Source organism: Mycetomoellerius zeteki, unplaced genomic scaffold (genome assembly GCF_001594055.1).
Source record: "Mycetomoellerius zeteki isolate Tzet28-1 unplaced genomic scaffold, Tzet1.0 scaffold28, whole genome shotgun sequence".
Lineage (NCBI taxonomy): Eukaryota > Metazoa > Arthropoda > Insecta > Hymenoptera > Formicidae > Mycetomoellerius > Mycetomoellerius zeteki.
Window position 1 is genome coordinate 559570 of NW_017257260.1, and position 18420 is coordinate 577989.

Sequence of the window (18420 nt, forward strand, 5' to 3'; positions counted from 1 at the left end):
AAACACCACGGTGCAGACGAATATCTACCTCTCACTTAGTGCAGCGCATGCGCACCATGCTCGAGTACACTGTGGAAGTGAGAGATCCGATATTCTCTATCTCGCTGTCTTTGCACACCCCCACTCTCAAAAAGAGGTTGCATTAGCAATATAGTAATATTACATATATGCAAGTCACCCATGATAATTTGGAACATCTTAAGGTACAGCCACAATAGAAGGAATTAGGAATAAAACTAAAGATTTTAACCTATCAGGGTATCTATCATGGAACATGTCCCTAGAAAATATAAATTTAGGGACATGTCCCTAGACAATAGAAATCTAGGAAATAATTGAATAATTCCGGTCGGAATCAATTCCGATTTGTTCCATGATAGGTGCCCAGATATCGGATACACCGGAATACATGGTCCCTGATAGGTTGAAATCTTTATTCCTAATTCCTTATTCCTTCTATTATGGCTGCACCTTTATGGTAAGCGATGTACGATTTTAGAACGCACCCACGAATATATATGGTCAAGGTTAACGACTTTTGAGGGTTGCCTGGCTAACATCAAAAGAAAAACGACTTTTGAGGTTAGGATATCTGTCACACTGACAATTCTATGTACGTATACGTACTTTGGTCGGTATTGGTAATTATTTAGAATAGCTACCTCACCTCGGATTTTAATGAAATTAGACTCATTCGACGCGTATTCGCTCAAAACAAAAGTGAACGAAAGCCTGCTCTGTTCTTTCTGTATGCAAAAGTGTAAACTCTCCTCTCCCTCTCTGACCCAGAACTCTTACTTTCTCTAATAATCAAACCGATCAAACGTATACTTATCTCGCTTTAAATTCCTAATTCGGCCATAGAAAAAATATGTATATTATATCTTGAAATATTGGTCGAATGTCGAATTGTTTTCGACTGAAGACAGTGTCAATTAAAATTTAAGAAGAAAAAGATGAAAAAGGTATAATAACACTTGGTCACACAAGAGAGAAGACTATATCTGCGCATATATATTAAATGTTATTAAACAAATGATATTAAACCTATGATATTAAACAAAAACAGCAATCTGTGTTTGTTTGGAGTATTATGAAAAGTGAAATAAATACTTATTTGCCAGGTAAATTACCACTGAATACACAATTACGCACAAGATTAAACACTTTAATGAGATATTTTGTATATTTTCAGCTGTATCACCATCGCTTTCTCCATGGATAATTGTGATTTTGTCACTTTGTTTTGTTAACAGTTATAACGGAGATTTTGTTTTTGACGATACAGAGGCTATTGTCAATAATGTCGATGTACATAAGACACCGTTCTGGGATATATTTCAAAATGACTTTTGGGGTACTAAATTATCCCACAAGCAAAGCCACAAATCATATAGACCTTTTACCATACTTAGTTTCAGGTAAAAGAATATTATCAAATATAACCATAAAAAACATGTATGTATGCATATGTGTGCATCCGTGCGAAATATACACTATTGTATATACATATATGTAAGTTTGAGAATGTTTGCTACGATGAAAAAAAATCGTAGAGAAGTTTTTAAAATTGAATTTTAAAGAGGAAGGATACAGCTTTTAATTGACGTTCGAATTATGTCTATAATATTTTTTTTAAAATTACATAAAGTTGAAAATTTATATTTTTTCAATATTTTTGTTTTATTTTAAAACACCTTACTTTGAATGAAACATCATTGGAAAAAATTTAACAAATAAACAGTTTAAAGTAGATTTTTTAACTTTAAAATATTTTTTTACAAAAGTTTGATATGATTTTTAGCAAAGATTCAATTGCTTGTTTAGAAACTTACTCTAAAATATCTTGAGTATTTCGTGTTTGACCAATTCCTATTCGTACAAATTCAACGAATTAAATTATATACAGGATGTTCCATTTTAAATAATGCATTAAGATTTCTCAAACACTATGGTAGATACGGAAAAATGTTCCAAATAAAAGTTGTATGGTTCGGAGGGGAATATAAGAAAAAATCATTGATTTGACCTTGAGTGGTGTCGCCAAGACCAGGTCAAGGTCAAGTCGATTTTTGGAGGTTGTACTTCTTATTTTCATTTTTATTATGTAAAATGAATTTTTAATGCAAAAATATAGAAGTATTTTTGAGAATTTTTTCAGATTTTTAAAAGCGGATAAAATTTTTCATTTATTTACTTAAAGTTAAAAAATTGATTTTTCCACACTATTCATTTTTTCTCATTAAAATTAATTCTTTTATCTGAAAGTACAGGATAAATCCTAAAAAATTCATATGTATAAAAATTTTATGTATTTTGTTATTTTAACTACAAATGATAAAAGGAGAACTCCTTTAAACAACTATCTCCAATATCTTGGGTGCAAGGCATATAATACTTATTTTTTTTATCTTCAACATTATACAATATGTCCACTTATATGTTTTCATGATTATTTTAAAGATTCCAAACAGTTTATTTTTAGGTGGACTCCTTTCACGTGGAATGTCCCATATATGAAAATCAGTTTTTCAGATGTGAAAATCAATTCATCTCAGATGTGAAAATCAATTTATCTCAGATGTGTGTTTATGTTTTATTCTGTATATCATTGTTTCTTTATGCAATTTTCTGTTTTTTTCGCTAATATAAATAAAAAGTGCACACGGATTACTTATGCTTAATGATTAAATGCTATTTATCATATATTTATTATTATTATTAATTATCGATCCACATTATAAAGGAATTAAATATTTAATCTTAAATCAATAAAAAAGTTAACAAACAATTTGCTAAAATAAAAATGCAAAATATTTTATTTTGGTTACACAGATGTGATTTCTTAAAGTTTATAGCAGACTGTTTGTGTCTACACATAAATCAATATCAAAAAGCCAATAGTTACTACTACAACTTTCTCACAACTTTTTCATTACTTCTCGGATAAATAGTTATTTTCGTACTTTTTAAGACTTAACGAAAGATTTTTAAAGATTTAGGTTCCATCGCGAGGCAAAATTTGGTCTTATTTACTGCACGATACTCGTTTTATTGTATTACATATTCAAATTAAAATTAATAGTTTAATTAAATTTAACAGTTTGATACTTCATAAATCTATAAACAGTGTTAAAAACACATTTAAAAAATAATGTTTTAAATATAATCGTTTAAAACGTAACAACTCTGGTACATGTCCACACACGTGTTTGAATCCGTACCTGCATGCTTGCACACATGGGCATTTTTTAATAACAATGTGTACACATGTTTAAACGAACAATTCGATGAATTGTTAGCTTAAATGATGATAAAATTTTTCGAGCAACCAATCACTCCCAAAATAAAGTAAATACTTTTGTAGCACTTGGTTACTTTGAACAACTCGCTTCAACAAATACACATTTTACTCAAAAATATTCACATGTGTGCAAGTACGCACATATGCATGCAAATGTGCGCGCACACACGCACGCACACACCAGAGATAAACACGAGATCAAATGTCTATCATGTTTCCCTGGTTGAGTTACGCTTAGAGCAATTAAAGTTTATTTTTCCGCTTTCAAAATTATTTCAAGATCAATAAAGACATTCAAGAAAATGTTTAAGACGAAAGTTTTGAGTTTTTTCACGTAGAATCTGCAATAAAAAAATACTGTTCCATTAAAAAAAATCAACTGTCTGGATACTCCATTTCCGGTCAAAACTGGAAGTTGAATATATCACCATTCGATACTGTGTACTCGATGTACTTATCAATTTTTTTTTGTACTTCTCATAAAAATCACTTCCTTTCATTTTAAAAGAAGTGCATGGATGGTCTGGAACACTGTATATTTACATATATTATATGTATATATGTATAATGATATTTTGTCATGAAACTATAAAAATTAATTTTCTCTTCTTTCTCTGTAGACTACAATTCTGGTTGCGACAAGATTTAGTTTCGCAGGACTATCATATAATAAATATAATATTGCATAGTATGATTTGCCTACTAACTTTATTTGTATACGATATATTTTTGGGACCAGAAGGTCGGAGCATTTCATTTTACGCCGCAGCCTTATTTGCAGTTCATCCTATTCATACAGAGGCTGTAATTATAATTATAAATGCATCATTATCATTATATATATTAACCTGGAAATTATATTAATTTGAAATTATTTTTATATCCCAGCGAAATAAGAAACTGATGCCCCTATTCTATACTCTTAAGGTCGGTTTCACCATCTTGATCCATATAAAACCACAACATCATTAAGAATTGATCAGTCACAGTTGATACTTAATCGACTGATCAAGCTAATCTAAAATGATAAAACCAGCTCTTACATAACACACGGCAGTATTGGTTTTATAGTAACAAAGCTATGCAACGACAGTATAAGGATATTAACACTGTCGTTAAGAGTTATAAAATAGGGCTAAAATTCAGTTACAATAGTTTACAGATCAAGTAATCTGTATCTATTTTCCTCTCTTTTAAGAAAATATTGAATAAAACTGTATATACATAATGATTTCAAATACTAAAAAATTATCCAATTATACAAGTATATAATGTGTAGTTAATGACAGTGAACTGTAAAAAACAATTCAGGTGATCGTTCATGTGAAAAAATTAGATGACTATTCCCAGGTTAATCTTGTATTTATATATCAGAATACATTATAATTATATTTATTTCTTCGTACATCAGGTATCTGGAATTGTCGGACGTGCTGAATTATTATGTAGTTTGTTTACATGGCTATCGATCTTGTTGTATAATCATACGATATATGCAAAAAATATATTACGTACATGGGTTGCTATGTTCAGTTTTATTATTTGCATAACTGCAGCGATGCTGTGTAAAGAAACTGGAATTACTGCTATTGTAAGTATTAAAATTGCGTTCTTAAACTAAATTTTTTAAATATAACAATAACGGATACTTGTCTTTATCTTTTAGGGTATTTGCGCAATATATGATATAGTTATTGTGAATAAAATATATCCAATTGATGTAATTAAATTTTTTTCGTTTAAACATGTCGATAAAAATTTGAATAACTGTATTAAGTATAAAAATACTTTGTTACGGCTTGCTGCACTTATTTTTATTGCAATAATACTTTTACTTCTAAGATTCAGTATTATGGGGTTTTCAATTCCAAAATTTCAATCAGTAGACAATCCAGCATCTTTTATGGATAACGTATTGCTTCGTATACTTAATTATAACTATATCTATTGCTTGAATATATGGTTACTTATCTGCCCTATATGGCTCTGTTTTGATTGGTCAATGGGTTGTGTATCTTTGATTACCAGCTACGACTATAGAACTTTTGTGGTCATTATTTTCTGGTTCATGTTTGGAACATTAATAATGTACACATTTATCTCTCATAAAAATAAGACTTTAAGGTAATCTGAAACCTTTTTAAAATTTAAAAAGATGCATAGATGAGAATGATACATGTGTAAAACACATAAATTTTTACAGATATGTAATTATGGGACTTACAATATTGATCTGTCCGTTTCTGCCAGCTAGTAATATCTTCTTCAATGTTGGATTTGTTTTGGCAGAGAGAGTATTGTATATTCCTTCGGCGGGATATTGCTTGTTAATTGTTATCGGTTTACAGAAATTTTCCGCCCGATTTTCTTTGCCTAAAACGTCATTGTTAGCATTTGCGATGCTCATTGTATTATTGTTTGTACGTTCTTGGATAAGGAGTACTCAATGGAAAAATGAGAAGTTGCTTTTTCAATCAGCATTAGATGTATGCCCTCTCAACGCAAAAGTGCATTATAATATTGCAAAAAATGCTGCAGATATAGGAAACATTGATCTTGCCAAATTGGAATATCAAGAGGCTTTACGGTACTGTATACAGTCTATATAAAGTTGTAATATTCTCCTAAAATTTCTTTTTCTAAAATCTCTTTTTCTAAAAAATTTCATATTATATATTTATATTCTTTATACTACACACAGATTAAATCCAAATTATGCTCAAGCTATGAACAATCTTGGTAATTTACTCAAAGATGACGGGCAGCTTTTGAAGGCTGTAAGTTTATTTAAACAAGCTGTTAATATACAGTAAGTTTGATCAAATATCGTTATTTAAGATGAATAGTTGCATTGATTTATAAATTTATTTATATTTCACAATGAGATTTTATGTGCAGGATGAAGCATTTAAATCATCCCAGGCGGATATTTCAGAAACTAAGAAAGATATAGGAAAAAGTTTTGTATAATATAAAAGTTGTAGGTTTTCTTGGGAGAAAAAAGGTGGAAATAATAGATTTTATATATGGGGCATTACCAAGGTGAAATTAAGGTCAACATGAATTTTTTAAATAGAAATCACTATTTTTTTATTACATATTGTTGTAGCTAAAGTCGAGACGTTTTCAAAACACTATAATAAAATATTTATTAAGCACTTTTCGAATTGTAAAACTTGACATTATACTGCTGACATTAGCATTATGCAAGGTGTAACACGTGTACCACGTGGAGGTTATTTAGTCGGATTTAATCTGTTGTGTGTGTACATACGTGTGTGCGTGCGTGTGTACGTGTGTGGACGCGCGCGCGCGCGCGCCTACATGCATGTGTGGGGGAGGAGAGTCAAAGTCACGTATATCCTGTTCTTATTTTTATTCGTTATCTGGACTGATTATGTTTGATGATCAACCAGCTCCAGATTGATTGACATGCATTTTCCCGTGCTTAGCATTACCCAGGATGAACGACATGGACGTGACGGGGATTTCAACTTTTTAGAGTGCTTGATTTGCGCGAGTCCTCTTGCCTGTCAATAAAACAAGTAATCTCCCATATAAAAAATCTGTTATTTCCATTTTCTTTCCCTCAAGAAAATCTACAATTTTTATATAAAACTTTTCCCTATATCTCTTTTAGTTTCTGAGATATCCGCCTGGGACGATTAAAATGCCCTTCCCCAGGTAGTCAAGTCTATCAAGATCATGTATTACTATTTGTGTGCTACATACTATGTTGGCAGAACTCGGGCAATAGCCGAGTATGATCTATCGTCTCAATTAGTGTCTGTAGAAATGTAGCAGAAAACGAACAGTTCCACAATATCAAGATATATTATAAAAAATCCTGCAAAAATTAAGCAAAAGTTCTTGGCATAAATACAATACATTTTGAACATTGCATGCTGCTCACAATATGTCATCAAAAACTATACCAAAACTGAGCATAACGTGATATCATATTATACTGGCAAATGTCATCAGAAATCAAGCATGTGCTGCTGTCTCAAAAAATAACAGCAAAAATAGCAGAAACACGGCACGGAAATGTTATATCGGACCAATATTGTATCTTTTTTTTATCATAAAGATGTTTTTTTTTTTTTTTTTTTTATAGAAAAGCTGATTATTGCACTCTTTTTACAAATTGTTCTTTACTATTCCTTTAGCATAACTTTTCAATTATTATCAAAACCTTTTTATATTTTGATATTTCGATTCTATACATTGTAGCATTTTCATTAAAAAAAAAATATATTTTCCATTAAGATTTGTGATAATTACAGAGCCAGTCAAAACCGCTGTGGATGACTGGACCCAGACATGTAAATTAAGACTCTAAAACGAGACATGTAGTTCAGGGTTAAGAAAATGAGAAATATATTTTTAATGAATATATGGCACTGCACAAATATATTGCACTTCCAATAAATCTAAACATTATGTTTGAAATTTACAATATTGCAAGTCGAAGAATTTGTGCAATCTGTACGAGGGGCACTACTTATATTTTGAGCCTTGGCAACACTGAGTGTTGTCAGGTGCCATCTGACGTTTCCACTAGAAAGTTTGACATTTTTTACCATAACCTTCTTCAGAACGTTTTGTTATTTGAGCGCGATTTGTATTGTTTACAGTCACTTGAAAATTGTGTCTCAGCGAAAAAATGGAATTAAAACTCGTGAAAATTTTCGTGCAATGATTTATTACGACTTTCGACGTGGATTATCAAGACAGGAGTGCATCGATCAACTTACTTCCACTTTTGGCGATAAAGCCCCATCCTTTGCCACTGTGAAACGCTGGTATAACGAATTTAATCGTGGTCGCCGTTCGCTCACCGACGAAAGTCGTGAAGATCGTCCAAAATCAGTTGTTGTGTTAGAAAAAACATTGATGCTGTGCAAAAACTAATAATGCAAGATCATCACGTGACATACTGTGAGATTGAAACAACCTTAGGCATTAGTTCCACCAGCATATATAAAATATTGCATGATCATTTAGCCGTGAAAAAGGTTTGTTCTCGTTGGATCCCACATAATCTGACAAAATCTCAAAAAGATGCTCGTGTCGATTGGTGCAAACAAGTGGTTCGAACGCATGCAAAAGTGTATAGATCATAAAGGAGAATATTTTGAAAAACAATAAAGTCATTTTCAATGACAAATTACTGTTTTTTTATTATTAGGCTCAAAATATAAATAGTGCTCCTCGTACATTGTGGCTACGTGTCGATTATCTTGACGTTTTGTCCTCGAGCATATATAATGTTTACGACAAATTAAGAAATATATGTGTATATTATGAATATAAATATACAGATGTAGTTTTCCATAAAATTCATAAATTTTAGGAAAGATTTTTCTACGGCATGGATGAATCTAGGTATAGTTCAGTCAACATTGAAAAAATATGAGGAATCAGAAACGAGCTATTTTATGGCTCTACAATATCGATCAAATTATCCAGATTGTTATTACAATCTAGGTGTATTAGTGAGTATTATATAATGAAATTACGATTTTAATCTGGTTTTGAGAAATGTTAAAATTATCAAAATTTATGATAGTATCTGGAACAAAAGAAGTACAATAAGGCATTAAGAGCTTGGATAAACGCAACTAAACAAAAACCTACGCATAAACGAGCATGGACAAATATAATATTACTATTAGATGATTTAGGTTTGTGTTTATTTAAATTAACACTGTAGCTTTCTGTACATTAATTACTATAATGTTAAGAAAAACATATTTTAAGATATTCTCTATAATTTTAGATAAAACAGAAGAAGCATTAAAAATGGCAAACAAAGCTTTGAAATTTATTCCAAATCATGCTTCTATCTATTTCAATATTGCTAATATTTTGGGGAAAAAAGGAAAATATGAGGAAGCAGAAATCCAATTTAAACAAGCGATATCGAGAGATCCTACAGGTCCTATGACTTATGCAAACTTAGGTATATTGGAAAATAAGAGCATAAGAGAGAGAAAATATTTCAAAATACGTCAAACGGACTATCTCTTTCCATTGATGTTGAAAAATATAATAAAACAGAACACAAGGATTTGATATAATACGATTATAACTTATATCATCACAAAGAACATTACATGTATTCAATAAGTGTTTTAATTAATAGTAACTTATATTCTATATTCTATAAGTTACTATTAATCTCTTATTGTGTTTAGTTGTCGATTTATAATTAGAGGCATCTCATCAATCAATTTGGAAATGCAGTAGTTAATAAAATTATCTATAATTATGACTAAAAAAAAAGAATTAAAACAGATTTTACAATAATTACATATATATGTAGTACATATAAGTATACAGAGTGTCTGATAATTAATGACAAAACTCTCGCATAAATGCAGAATGAACTAAACTGAGAAGAAAAGTCCTCCAGCATTTTGCATTTTTCGCATTAGTTAACGAATTATTAATTTATGAAAATAGTTAATTCGCCCAGCCTACCGCTAAATGCAAGCGCGCAACGAGATAAGATATAAGACTGACCAACGAGGGCCTTTTGGTGGATAATACCGTCATTTGAGTCTTAAGAGGAGAGATTTCAAGCCCGCGAGCGCGGAGAAATGTTTCCAAGTTGTGAAGGAATTGTTCTGCCGAATTGAGTACATTTTCAATATGATTATCCGTGGCGAAAATGATGATGTCGTCAGCGAATTGCAATAGTTCTGTGGATGCATGTAGCGAATCATTGACATTACGCAGATAAATGTTAAAGAGCGTGGGGCTGAGAACCGAGCCCTGAGGGGTGCCTCTATAAGAGGTTCTAGGGTCGGTGAGCTGGTCCTGGTTGAGAAACTAAATGGTACGGGAGGAAATGAGATAAAAGCTAGATAAAAGCCAGATAAAAGCTAGAGTGAGAGGAGGAATATCAAGAAGTAAAAGTTCTTGAAGAATGTGAGGTAAGACATCAAATGCAGATTTAATGTCAATAAATATCGCAACTGTATCTTGCTTCCTAAGGAATCCAGAATGAATACTGGCTACAAGTGTTGTAAGATTGTCTTGACAAGATCTAAATTTACAGAAGCCAAATTGATTATTGGGTAGAACGTCAGAAAGAGGGAACTCAATAAGCCAGTAAAATCGATTAAAGATCATCCATAATTTTGAGCAAACAGAAAGTAAGCGAAATCGGACACACACTGTTATTGTTAGGCTTCGGAATTAAGTGAACGAGTGAACCATGCGACCATTGAGTCGGAAATACAGAACAGCAGAAGAGATTATTAAAAATATCAAGAAGGTATGTCTGGAGCGTAGGAGGTAAAACCTTAAGTAAGCGGTAGTCAACACGGTCCAATCCCGAGCTGGAAGAGGTTTTGACAGAGAGAGTCCTGCCAGGCCATCCCCGCTCCCTGCGGCCAGCGCACCATGCGATCGGTGGGCCGTACATTCGGCAGTAGTAAGCCGGGCGGACGCGCGTATTCGGCTATCTTTAAACATTAATATCTCGTTAACTATTGTCAAAATTGCAAAATGGTAGAAGACTTTTCAACTCAGTTCAGTTTGCTCTACCTGCTCAGGATGGGTAATGCCAAATTTTAAGAACGCCCTGTATATATAGGGTGTCCTATAATATATGGTATAGTTTGATAGAGTGCAGATATGTAGTTGTACCGCAAATGAGGTGTAAATGAGTTAGCTTGTCACTTCCGTCGATATAATAAATTCAAAGTATTCCAAAATTAAGTTTTAATGTAAGAAAACCAAAGGAAAGACGTATTGATAAAAAAACTTTCTGAATTTTTTAAATATGTACAGCTATAAAAATTTGTTTGAACTGTACATTTATTAACATCGACGATATTTCTTCAGACTATTCTTCAAATTAGTATGGCAATACTAATTTTTAATTGCATGCATAAGATATGAATAATTTAAGATAATATATAAAATCAGAAATATTTTATTTAGGTGTCTTATATCATCGTTGGAATAAATTAAATGCTGCAGAGGAGATGTATAAGAAAGCACTACAATTAAAACCAGATTTATACAGTACAAAAGACAACTTGCAAAGATTGTATACATTAAAAGCATCAATAAAATAACTTTGTTACACTAATATTTTACATTAAATATATATACTAGTATGTATTTCAAATATATTTATAACACATACATACGACGGATACATATATAAAAATTTAAGATTTCTTAGATCTTCTAATTATCGACATTAATTGTGGTATACAAGGATAACTATATGCTTTAAAATTTCCTACTTTTTTGCCATCAACATAATTATAAGATATGAAACATCTATTGCAAAAGTAACTTGTATCATGTGGTATTCTATCATGTTCTGTTACAATCCAATGCACATTAAATATTCCGCAATAGATACAGTTTTTTCCAGAAACAGGTCTTATTTTTTCTATTCTTGGATAAACAGATGATGTTAATACATCATCTACAGTTACCAACCTAACAAAAATAATTGATTCGTTAATAACATTTATTTAATAATTATTAAGTAAAAATGACTTACTATATTAATAAAAAAAATTATTTTTCCAAATACAAGAACGAGGATAATTGTTTCCCATTGTCTTCGGACGTTAAATATGATCTCCCAAATTTCTCTATCACACATTACAATTTGCAAAAAAGAAAAGGATTAATAAGGTCGTTTTTGGTCCGCTAATGATTTTCAAAAAATAATTTTTTTTATCTTGTGTGATCATTAGGTAAAAAATAACCATTAAATGAGGAAAAACTTGATGTATAAAGCTATAATAAAACTAATAATAAAGGCTTTATGAATAAATCAAAATTGTATAACAGAAGCATGAAAGTCAGCACTGGCTCTTGTTGTGAAATATCATTCTTTAATTATCAGAAAAACAATAAATGTTTCGATTTTTATCAGATCAATTTCAGTAATCATAAAAAGTTATCGTTCAGTACATATATGAAAATACATTCGCAAAAAGCTTCTACAAAATTACGTCAATTCCCCTCCCCCCCCTCTCTCTCTTTGTATGTAATTAATCTAAATCAACAAAACATGATTTTGAATGAGACAATCAATCGCAATCCTAGATATAGAGTCTTCATACTACATGATTATCTAAAATCATGTATATGTAAAAAAACAGACTTACGGATTAAATAAGCAAAGTGATACTGATAAATATTACTGATAAATATTACTGAATATATATTTCCCTGTCCTTGAAGGTATATCCACTCCACGAATTTTATTTTAGAGGGAATCCTCCTTCCTTGAATAGTTCTTCCTATCTACACAAATGTTGAATTATCTAAACAAACATTTTTGTAAGTTAGATCGTTGTGCTTCTTCTGTCATCGATGATTATTTTTATAATAAAGGAACTTGTGGAAAGATAGATAGTTATGGTCAGATCAGATCAGATGCATAGGTATTTTACTTTTGACTATTAAATATAAATTTTGACTTTGACTTTAAAATTTCTAACGACATTTTTTTTCAATATTTACAATTTTTATATTCATAACTTATGTTTCATTTATTATATAGTAATATAATTTAATATCTGAAGTTGAATTACATTAATAATTCATAGGATTTGTGACTTCTATGCTATAAATAATCACGATTATTGATTAAGGTTTCTTTCCCTGGAAGACAATATTCAATACATGAAGGTAGCTTTTGAACGCATATGTCCGCAAATATTGAATACTAACAACTGATTTAATTCAACCACACAATGACAGAAAATTAACGCGATTTTGCTGAAGCTTTTTTGCGAATGTATTTTTATATGTCAATTTTATAAACGAACATTAATTGCTCTCAGATCTTCATATTTTTATAGTAATGTACTCTTTATCTCACCGTTCTTATAGACTTTGACTTCATACTATTATAATTGCGATACTTTTATAACAAATATTCTTACGTATAATGTTAAATAAGGAGCCTTTTGTATTGACATCTCATGATACGCGCTATATAATTGTTTTGGACCTAATATCAGCTTGATAATGACAGAATACGATTAAGTGATCAGTATACATCCAGTAGAAGGTGTACTTATTTTTTCATTTTTTTATCTATCAGTTTTAAACCATTTATAATTTAAATATGTATATACTTACCACTTTTGTATGTTTAACATTAAGAATGACCCGATCGGGCTCGAAACGTCATTTGTATTAATTTTTTGTTTAGTTCTTATTAATTAAATTATATCTTTTATTTAAATATTGTTTTCTTATGGTTCGTAGCCCTTCTCAACACTTTTTATTATTAATTTATATTAATTGAACCATATTACACAATGTATTTTTATATATGTATTCAATGATATTTAAATACTGAGTTACTATATATTATATAATAAAGGTCGTTCATTGTTTTTCTGATAATTAAAGAACGATATAGATTAGTTTCGCAACAAGAACCAGCACTAGCTTTCATGCTCCTTTTGTTACACAATTTTGAAAAAAGCCATAATTATTAATCTAAGTATACTACTATGCAAGATTAGGAGGTAACGTTATTTATAACATTGTTATAATTTTCGTTACTTTTTCGGTAACGATTATTACTTTTTTCTATCTGTTAACGATAACGAATTAAGCCATTACTTTTATTGTTACTTTAATATATGTTGTAGTTGTAATATGTCAACATACATTAAAATAGCTATTTTTTTATACCTTTATCTGCAAATTTCGAAAAATTATAACGTAATAGAGTAACTTGGCAAACGAAGTCATATTTAATGCCCAAAAACCTATGATGGTCATCTTTGTTGTATTGCATTTTTTATTTTTTTTTGTATATTATTAATGTAAATCAGAGCTGTCCAAGGTCGGTGTTTTTTGACTTGAAATTGAAATGTGTCGGTATTCACGCCTATTACCGTTCCTACCGACACATTTCAATTTCAAGCCAAAAAACATCTACCTTGGACTCTCTGATGTAAATATCATATATTAGTTGCGTACTTCACAGAAATGACGAAAGCGTTATCCGAACATTATACATTTTTTAATTTTTTTTTAATATTATAATTTCACGTTGCTAATACAATTATTAGAAGATATTAAATGTTATTATTGAAAAGGTTATTACGAGGACCATCCCCAATAAATGAAAATGGATTAAAATGAATTCAAATTTTATTTATCTGAATGCGTATTTTAAATAAACTTTTTTGGTTGCAATTGAATTAAATTGGATTCAACTGAATTCAATGATTGAAAAACTGCATTTTATATTTCGAATTTTGTTAATTTGGATTTACACGCTTTAGATTTTTGTGATTTTCATAATCATAATCAATTATAAGTATCTCTTACAGTTCTGGCGATAAATCTGTGTGAATTCAGAAGTTACTCAAATGTAATAGTAGATAATGCTGCCTATAGTACGCAACTAGTGTATAGTTCTGTGGTATCTTTTTCACTTCATAGCATTTCTTTTACTTCACGATTTCATTTTAGCATTAAGGGGGAGCCTGATGTAATGGGTTAAAAAAATCGATTTTTTTGCATAAATTATTAGTACTACGTTTAAAAATATGTTCGTAAAGTTTCAGATCAAAATTCGAAGTTTTAACATACTACAGATTATCTTATATCCATAAACTTATAAGATAGATGGAGCGTTCATACGAGAGAAGCTGAAGACAACATTGAAGGATCAGTTTTACTCCCGACATAGTTGTTTCTCTCTTTCACAGTGAGCGGTGAGGGGCCAATCAGTTGAACGTAAGGCCACAACTCGCGGCCACTGACTCTCGGATGTCTATTTTTGTTGCTTTCGACCACTCCCCGGCCTGCCGCGACGACCAATCAATTCACTATTAGAAAAGAAGAGGACTACTTTGCGACTATTTTTCTCTCTTTCTATCAAGTTTTCAGCTTCTCTCGTACAAATGCTCCGTCTATACTTATACCTATGGTTGAATTCAACCATGCCATGCTTAGGGCTTTGGCAGAGAACGAGACGTAGTTGTGATGTGGGATAAGACAGAGAAAAACGTAAAAATCGCAGTCGTGACTTTGGTCTCCGAAGCACTTTGCCGACCAATCATTATTGTGATTTTTCCTTTTTCCTCATTCTTACCCCATGTCATAACTATGTCTTGTTATGTCTCGTTATATCTCGTTCTCTGCCATAGTCTTTATACCTGCGCATCACGCAGACGCTATAGGGCTATGGCAGAGAACAAGATGTAACGACACGTAACGAGACGTAGTCGTGACGTATGGGTAAGACAGAGAAAAACGTAGAAATACAACAGGAGCTAGATTGTACGCTAATGACACTGAGGACTTGGACAACGGCTTGCATATTTTCAAATACATGGATTATTTTGCAATCAAAAAATATTTTTTTATATCTTGAAATATACGTAAAAGCATACTAAAAGTTTCAGAGTTTCATTGAATCGGTTCTTTAAAAAAAATTCCCAGAAATCACTTTTTTTCAGCATGTTACATCAGGCTCTTCCCTTAAGAATTATAAAAGCTGTAAATTTAATGGATTTCTCCAAATTATGTTAATAAAAATTACCTGGCATCAGTCAAGACAATTAAGTGTTCGCAACAACCTTGATGCTGATATACCCATGGGAAACCAAACTTTGTATAAAGAGAATTTATCAGAGCATCCATAGTGGCAACTTTAAATGGACCTATATCACGAACTGCTGCCCATTCTAATATAATATTACTATAATCAATGTTAGTTGGTACACAGGTATCATTATAAAATGTATCTTCAATATAAAAGAATCCAGATTGGTAGACATCCTATAATAATAAATGCAATTGACTTTTGTATACTGGATGTTCCATTTTAATAGAAATAGTGAAATATCTCAGAAACAAAGCATTTTTACGAAAATAAGTTAATATTTTTTTAAATATGAGTCGATAAAATTCAGGTACCACTAGCATTATCCAAGGTATTCAACTGACGATTCAAATCACTTTGAGTGTTATTCAGGGTCATGAGCTTAATAATATTTGTCAAGATCAAAATTATTGGAGGTTATTCTTATTTTTATTTTTAATAGCGAACTATGACTTTTATATGAAACATTTTTCTCAAAAACACTTTCTTTGCAAAATATTTCACTGTTTCTATTAAAATAAGACATCTAACTACAAACACATGGTTTGTTATAAAATAGATATAATTTAAAATTGAAAAAATGATTACTTTTGCCATCGATTCAGGCCTTTGATTTGGATTTTCACTAATCTCTTTTGTAATTGACAAGTCAGATTGACACATTATCTTTTGACGTAATTCATAAAGAGTTTGACTTCCCAATATTGATATGACACTCTTAAGTTTAAGAACAGGTATACTTGTTCTATATTTAAGAGAACGAGGCTGGCTCTTAAATGGCTCGTATACCCTGATATAAACTAGAAATTCTTCATATGGCTTTAAAGAATTATTATTAACAGATCTTGACTTGTCATATTTCTAAAAAGAAACAAGTAATTATACAATGCTATAGATTTGTCATATTGATCATGCATATTAATCAAGGAAACCAATGTAGTGATTACAAAATTATCGATCATATAATTACAATTCAAGTAAATTTTAATAAATCTTTTTATTATTCTACATGTCTTAATAGCTATTCGAAGTAATTACTTACAATAGGAATGCCATTTTGATTTCTAGGTTTTACTGAAGCTTCTTTAGACAAGACCTCTAATACTTTAATTGTTTCCAATGAAACATTATCTAAAATTTTCTCAGGTACGTTAACATATCCTTGTTTTTCCCGTTCTTCGGTAATGGCAGCTTCCACTGGTAATGTTAAATTATCGATACTATAAAATTGATTTCGATAAAATATATATGAGCATTCATTTTTATTAACAAATATGTCATATTTATTATATATCGTCAAACAAAATACCTGCAATAATGTTTCATTAAAAGTATTCTCGCTTGTGAGAGATCGGTACCCATAAGTTGTAAAATCTTTTCTTCATTTTGTTTGTCAATTTCATAACACATAGATGACTTGATTAATTCGCTATATTGATGAAAATAATCTTTTATACAAATCTTTGATGATGCTTGACGATCGTAAAGCTTATATACCTGATCCATTGTTTCGAATAAATTAACTATAATGTCTGTGTTACAAAATTCGTTGCCAGTGCTAAAAACCATAGACTTCTATATATTATATTAGATAGAGTATCAGGGCAGTGTTCCAATCGGTGCTCCCTTTCTTGCGCATGCGCATTGATGCGGCAAAAAGACGGTGGCGTTATGGCTCCTGCACACAGAACGCGGCAACGCTTATGACTCCTGCACACTGGACGCGGAAATGCTTACCGCGCGACAAAATGGCTGCGTTCACCAGACTCAACAGTTTTGCAACCGTTTTATGATTGTCTGCTGAGATAGGACCATTCTTCTAGATCTAAAAGTATGATCCAATCAGCGCGAAGGAAACTTCCAACAGTTGCAAAACAACCGTTCTGCTGAACGCAGCCAATGCGACGCGGTAACCAATGAACATGTTACGCTGGTTCTACATTAGTCGCATCGCAGCGTCGCAAGCGTTGCGGTCCAATCAACATCAAGCTAGCTCGACTCTGATTGGATCATAACGCTTGCGACATTGCGATGCGACTAATGTAGAACCAGCTTTAGGAGCTGTAAGCTTGGCTACTGCGTCACATTTTGCGCGCGGCAAGCGTTTCCGCGTCCAGTGTGCAGGAACCATTAGGCCGGAATCGGACTACGCATTGAAGATTGAGATTGAAGATTGAAGATTAAAATTTGACCAATAAGGATAAAGGAATTTTAGTTCCTATTGTTTTGATTGGTCAAATTTCAATCTTTCAATCTTCAATCTCAATATTCAATGCGTAGTCTGATTCCGATCTTTACCGCGCGGCGGAAGTTGTCACACTAATAATTCTATGTACGAAATCCATAGACGTTGCTCAAGACTCGAGATGGTCTTAAACTAGTGCTTGAACCAATCAAAGCACTAGCTTAAGACCATTTCAAGTCTTGAGCAACGTCTATGGATTCCGTACTAAGCCGAACTAGAGTCTTAAGCTGGTTCTACATTAGTCGCATC

At 31.4% G+C, this 18420-nt stretch overlaps 2 protein-coding genes across 3 annotated transcripts; one reads left to right on the plus strand and one right to left on the minus strand.

Moving 5' to 3' along the window:
* The first annotated feature begins 304 nt into the window (after positions 1-304).
* Positions 305-11451, plus strand: LOC108724195 (Transmembrane O-mannosyltransferase targeting cadherins 4). Its single transcript, XM_018450430.1, has 11 exons — positions 305-1124; positions 1196-1421; positions 3925-4108; positions 4716-4895; positions 4971-5428; positions 5508-5891; positions 6006-6113; positions 8661-8802; positions 8877-8991; positions 9087-9269; positions 11261-11451. The coding sequence occupies exons 1-11, from the start codon at positions 1094-1096 to the stop codon at positions 11395-11397; spliced, it is 2148 nt and encodes a 715-aa protein (XP_018305932.1). The 5' UTR covers positions 305-1093; the 3' UTR covers positions 11398-11451.
* On the minus strand, positions 11448-17493 carry Pbp49 (proximal sequence element A Pbp49). Of its 2 annotated transcripts, XM_018450432.1 has the most exons (6): positions 17424-17493; positions 17236-17355; positions 16969-17146; positions 16515-16787; positions 15864-16102; positions 11448-11773 (listed from the first exon to the last, which is right to left on the minus strand). In XM_018450432.1, the coding sequence occupies exons 2-6, from the start codon at positions 17334-17336 to the stop codon at positions 11494-11496; spliced, it is 1071 nt and encodes a 356-aa protein (XP_018305934.1). In that variant the 5' UTR covers positions 17337-17355; positions 17424-17493; the 3' UTR covers positions 11448-11493. The 2 variants fall into 2 exon arrangements, with proteins under 2 accessions (XP_018305934.1, XP_018305933.1); XM_018450431.1 differs by having other exon boundaries at positions 17236-17487.
* Between the last annotated feature and the right edge of the window lie 927 nt (positions 17494-18420).

What these genes read in the sequence shown, in the direction of transcription:
- Pbp49 (XM_018450431.1), bottom strand. Translation starts at nt 17,432, where the DNA reads ATGGATCAGGTATATAAGCTTTACGATCGTCAAGCATCATCAAAGATT. An exon ending in ATCAAAATGGCATTCCTATT is followed by an intron (nt 16,788 to 16,968) that starts GTAAGTAATTAC and finishes GTTTCTTTTTAG; the next exon opens with AAATATGACAAGTCAAGATC. An exon ending in GGCCTGAATCGATGGCAAAA is followed by an intron (nt 16,103 to 16,514) that starts GTAATCATTTTT and finishes TTATTATTATAG; the next exon opens with GATGTCTACCAATCTGGATT.
- LOC108724195 (XM_018450430.1), top strand. Translation starts at nt 1,094, where the DNA reads ATGAAAAGTGAAATAAATACTTATTTGCCAG. An exon ending in TTTACCATACTTAGTTTCAG is followed by an intron (nt 1,422 to 3,924) that starts GTAAAAGAATAT and finishes CTTTCTCTGTAG; the next exon opens with ACTACAATTCTGGTTGCGAC. An exon ending in GAATATCAAGAGGCTTTACG is followed by an intron (nt 5,892 to 6,005) that starts GTACTGTATACA and finishes TACTACACACAG; the next exon opens with ATTAAATCCAAATTATGCTC.